The sequence below is a fragment of the Oncorhynchus keta genome, chromosome 17 (assembly GCF_023373465.1).
Source record: "Oncorhynchus keta strain PuntledgeMale-10-30-2019 chromosome 17, Oket_V2, whole genome shotgun sequence".
Classification (NCBI taxonomy): domain Eukaryota; kingdom Metazoa; phylum Chordata; class Actinopteri; order Salmoniformes; family Salmonidae; genus Oncorhynchus; species Oncorhynchus keta.
In genome coordinates this window covers 51,057,304-51,062,787 of record NC_068437.1, presented here as the reverse complement: position 1 = coordinate 51,062,787, position 5,484 = coordinate 51,057,304, and the positions used below count along the sequence as shown (strand labels likewise).

The 5,484-nt window shown below is 37.7% G+C and overlaps 1 protein-coding gene across 1 annotated transcript in view; it reads left to right on the top strand.

Moving 5' to 3' along the window:
* LOC118371661 (troponin I, cardiac muscle-like) overlaps positions 1 to 5,484 on the top strand; it is a 13,851-nt gene extending 8,367 nt beyond the window's left edge. The window contains exons 3-8 of the mRNA XM_035757210.2: positions 163 to 217; positions 1,140 to 1,271; positions 1,428 to 1,517; positions 2,352 to 2,525; positions 2,727 to 2,810; positions 4,659 to 5,484. Of these exons, the coding sequence (XP_035613103.1) occupies positions 163 to 217; positions 1,140 to 1,271; positions 1,428 to 1,517; positions 2,352 to 2,525; positions 2,727 to 2,807 (532 nt within the window). The 3' untranslated portion in view covers positions 2,808 to 2,810; positions 4,659 to 5,484. The remainder of the gene's footprint in view (positions 1 to 162; positions 218 to 1,139; positions 1,272 to 1,427; positions 1,518 to 2,351; positions 2,526 to 2,726; positions 2,811 to 4,658) is intronic.

The following is a 5,484-nucleotide window of genomic DNA, read 5'->3' as shown; positions in this document are numbered from 1 at the left end:
TGAATTTGTAATAAAAATCTTAAAACTAATAGAAATAAAAATGAATATAAAAACACAGAAGTATAATAACCTTGGTGTGTATTTTAATAATGAACCACATATAAATGACAGGTTAGCACATTGAAATGTTATCCCCCCCCCCTCCCCCTCCTAATGATACAGACCAAAACCAAAAGAAAAGTCCAAGATCTCCTCAGCCCGACGGTTGGGTTTGAAGGTGAGCGTTGCATCCCATTGTCAACACAAGAAACACACAAGTCGTCTTACATTTGCGACATGAATGTTATATAAACAGAAAGCATGCCATAATGTGTAGCTCATGAACCCTGACCTCTTGTGACCCTTTTTAACATCTTTTGGATGTTAATGCTCCTATAGATCATATTGCTGACGAGCTTTATGCTCCTTCCTAAAGATCAGTAGTTACCAGATTGCTGATTGTAGCTTTATTCTCCTGTAGACCAGTTTGCTGATTGTAGCTTTATTCTCCTGTAGATCAGATTGCTGACTGTAGCTTTATTCTCCTGTAGATCAGATTTCTGACTGTAGCTTTATTCTCCTGTAGATCAGATTGCTGACTGTAGCTTTATTCTCCTGTAGATCAGTTTGCTGACTGTAGCTTTATTCTCCTGTAGATCAGATTGCTGACTGTAGCTTTATTCTCCCGTAGATCAGATTGCTGATTGTAGCTTTATTCTCCTATAGATCAGATTGCTGACTGTAGCTTTATTCTCCTGTAGATCAGATTGCTGATTGTAGCTTTATTCTCCTGTAGACCAGTTTGCTGATTGTAGCTTTATTCTCCTGTAGATCAGATTGCTGACTGTAGCTTTATTCTCCTGTAGATCAGATTTCTGACTGTAGCTTTATTCTCCTGTAGATCAGATTGCTGACTGTAGCTTTATTCTCCTGTAGATCAGTTTGCTGATTGTAGCTTTATTCTCCTATAGATCAGATTGCTGACTGTAGCTTTTTTCTCCTGTAGATCAGATTTCTGACTCTAGCTTTATGCTCCTTCCTAAAGATCAGTAGTTATCAGATTGCTGATTGTAGCTTTATTCTCCTATAGATCAGATTGCTGACTGTAGCTTTATCCTCCTATAGATCAGATTGCTGATTGTAGCTTTATCCTCCTATAGATCAGATTGCTGATTGTAGCTGGCCAGATGCTAGAGGTTGAGGTGGAGGAGAAGAAGAGAGAAAGAGATGAAGCTCTGGCTGAGAGAGTCCCTCCTCTCAAACTGTCTGGCTTGTCTGTAGAGGAGCTCCAGGTATTCACATTGTATAAAAAAACTGTTATGAGTGCATTTATAATGCCATATAAGCCGGGCATAATGCGTTATAATGCACGACGCAGTTGAAATTCCTTACAGAAAGTGAAACAAAATCAAATATGATAAATGAGCTGTTTTTTGCTCTCTCGGCAGGATTTGTGCAGAGATCTGCACCATAAGATCGATGTGGTAGATGAGGAGCGATATGACGTGGGACTCAAAGTTACCAAAAATGACAAGGAGGTAGGATACCCCAAAATTATTTGTAGAAAACAAATAATTCCAGAGGGAAATGACAAAAGATAGTTGAAATGTTTTATAGATTATTGTATGTAAGGTATAGAATTGCTCCTGTGATATCATAAAAGGATTGCATTATTCCCCTAACATTTAAATCACTTCTACTTCTATCAGTCCAACATGCACATTTTTTGAATGCTTGGACTGTACATTTGAAGTTGACACTGTTAAAACACTGCCTGTGGTTTTAAGTTTAAAACATACATTTAGAGCGAAAGTCAGCCACAGTACATACTAGTTACTGTACAACTGGGAGGACTAAGTGTGCAAATTGGACTGCTAGAAATATAGGCCCTGGTCCAAAGTAGTACGCTATAAAAGGAAAAGGGTACTGTCTGGGACGTAGACGATGTCAATGGTCACAGTTAATGTGCGACCCTTTGTTGTACCTCGAAAGTAGCTCAAATCCTGCTTACTGTGTCTGTGATATGTGGCTGCTTCTCTCAGCTACTCTACGAGAAAAATAAACTCAAACATTTTTTCATCGGTCCACTGTTGATACAGTCCCAAAATGTTTTGCATGTCAGCAGTCAAGTTGTCAAGATATTGGACATTTCAAGAAGCAAAGTGTCACTTGTCACATAATCATGATGATATGGTAAGTGACACATCTTGAAAACTTGACTGATGACATGCCAAACATTTTGGGACTGTATCAACAGTGGACCAAGGATTTTTCCTTTAGGATGAACGCACTACCTTTAAGTCACTCTGGATAAGAGCATCTACTAAATGTCTAAAATGTTAAAATGTCCTTTGTTCTTTGTGCTCTGCCAGATCCATGATTTAGGACTAAAGATCATTGAGCTGCAGAGCAAATTCAAGAAGCCAAACCTGAGGAGGGTGAAGATCTCAGCTGAAGCCATGCTCAGTGTTCTGCTTGGCTCCAAGCATAAGGAGACCATCGACTTCAAGTCCAACCTCAAGACAGTCAAGAAACCAGAGGAGAAGGTCAGACTGGTGCATGCCCGTTGTACTTCACCTGCAAGATGTCTACTTGCTTTTACATGTTATTTAGCTACTCTTACAGGCGGTTGAAATCTGAGAACCTCTTCATCTCTCGGACAAATTATGAACTTGTTGTTTATTCTGAAAGTAGTTTGTTTTCAGTGATCGATTTTAGTGTAGATAATACATTTCTGGTCCTCCCAGAAAGAAGAGGTCACCGACTGGCGTCAAAATGTGGATGCCATGTCTGGCATGGAGGGCAGAAAGAAGATGTTTGACGCTTGAAAGGTACACAAAACATTATCTGTACTGAGAAGATCAGCATTCAACCTGCAGAGCCTTCAGAATGCATTCATACCCCTTTTGTTGTGTTACAGCCTGAATTTAAAATGGATTCTAAATGTTTCTGGCCCATCTACGCACAATACCCCATAATGACAAAGTCAAAACGTGTTTTTAGACATTTTTGCAAATTTCTTGAAAATGAAATACCGAATTATCTCATTTACATCCATAATCCCACCCCTGATTGAATTCATGTTAGAATCACCTTTGACAGCGATTACAGATGTCAGTCTTTCTGGGTTAGTCTCTAAGCTTTGCACACCTGGATTGTACAATATTTGCAGATTCTTCCTTTAAAAATTCTTCAAGATCAGTCAAGTTGGTTATTGATCATTGCTAGACAGACATTTTTAAGTCAAAACTGTAACTAGGCCACTCAGGAACATACAGTGTCGTCTTCGTAAGCAACTCCAGTGTGTATTTGGCTTTGTGTTTTAGTTTATTGTCCTTCGGAAAGGTGAATCCATCTTCCAGTGTCTGTTGGAATGCAGACTGAACAAGATTTAACTCTAGAATTTTTCCTGTGCTTAGCTTATTACGTTTATTTTTATCCCCCCAAACAACTCCCTAGTCCTTGCCGATGACAAACATACCCATAACATGATGCAGCCATGATTGGAAAATATGAAGAATGGTACTCAATGATGTGTTGATTTGAATTTGTCCCAAACATGACGCTTTGTATTCGGGACAATAAAGTACATTTCTTAGTTTTACCTTAGTTAAATTTCTCAGTTTTACCTTAGTGCCTTGTTGCAAACAGGATGCATATTTTGGGAATTTTTGCATTCTGTACAGGCTTCCTTCTTTTCCCTCTGTCAATTAGGTTAGTATTGTGGATTAACTACAATGCAGTTGACCCATCCTCAGTGTTCTCCAATCACGGCCATTAAACTCTGTAACTGTTTTAAAATCACCATTGGTCTCATGGTGAAATCCCTAAGCGGTTTCCTTCCCCTCAGGCAACTAAGTTAGGAAGGAAGCCTGTATCTTTGTAATGACTGGGTATATTGATACACCATCCATGGGGTAATTCATAACTTTACCATGCTCAAAGAGATATTCAATATCTGCATTTACAATTATTTTATTTAAAAAAAAATCTAAAGTATCAATAGGTGCCCTTCTTTGTGAGGCGTTGGAAAATCTCCATGGTCTTTGTGGTTGAATTTGTTTTAAATTCACTGCTCAACTGAGGGACCTTACAGTTATCTGTATGTGTGTACATAGTACAGAGATGAGGTAGGCATTCAAAAATCATGTTAAACACTATACTGCACACAGAGTCCATGCGACTTATTATGTGACTTGTTAAAATGCAACCGCCGTGTCAGATTTCAAACAAACCTTACGGAAAAAGCAAACCATGCAAAAATCTGAGACGGCGCTCAGAAAAAAAGTGTTTTATCCGCCATGTTGGGGTGAACAGAAATCAGAAATAACATTATACATATTCCATTACCTTCATCAGAATGCACTCCCAGGAATCCTAGTTCCACAATAAATGTTTGATTTGTTCGATAATGTCCATTATTGTACTCCTGATTTTATTTAGGCCATAACAAAAAGTTGTTATTTATTCAAGACATTTTAGATTTTCCTTTTTAATGAATGAATTTCAAAACGATTCTAAAAACATAATTCCACTTTGCCATTATGGGGACTTATAATTCCACATATGACATACAATCTCACTTTAATCCATTTTACATTCAGGCTGTAACACAAAACAATTTGTATAAAGTCAAGGAGTGTGAATACTTACATACTGTAATGCATCATGTTTTGCAGATTAGTGATGATTATCACATTATCCTCCAACGATGGCTTTGATGATAGAAGATCAAAGACGATGTGACAGAGAGGGCAACTGAAGGTATGAAGAATAACTGTAGGAGATAACTGAGGGAACACATGGAGAAGAAAAATAAATAAATACAAACATTTGTTCTTTTTTTGTACGTGAAATAAAGGTTTTGATTTAAATGACTGTATGAGAATGTTGAAGGGAAAACAGATAGTGTGTGTACAATAAACTTAATATTAGTGTGTTTGAGCAAATGCATTTCCTCATTTTCAATGCGTTTATGTAGGAGTTACAAGCCAATCCTTTTTTATTTATAGTATTCCAAGTACAGTTTCTTGTTTGACGAACAAAATATTATCCTCAACTGCCTGATGATGGCAGTGTTAGCTTGAGGTCGGAGAACGTTGCTTCCACCCACTAAGTTGCTATTTCTCTCTATTATTGGTTGTCTACTGTACAAATGTACTATTGAATGTCTATATACACCCCATCAAGAATTACTTGTTTCAAAACTGATACCAATTAAATAAACAATTGTAAATCAACTGCTTGTGAAATGATTATGGGGGCATTATGGATTGCTGTGGTAGGGATTGGGATTCAACCATTGTTTTTATTTGAGAGGGCTAGTCAAACAGCGGAAGACAGGACGGTACTCTTAATATACTCTCTGTATTTCGGAAGTAGATACTCTGGACATCCATTGGCTTGGGGTGTATATTGTACATTTATTGCCAATTTGTGCAAAATATAATATTTTTGACAGAGGTACACTACCGGTAAAAGGCTGTAGAACACCTACTCATTCAA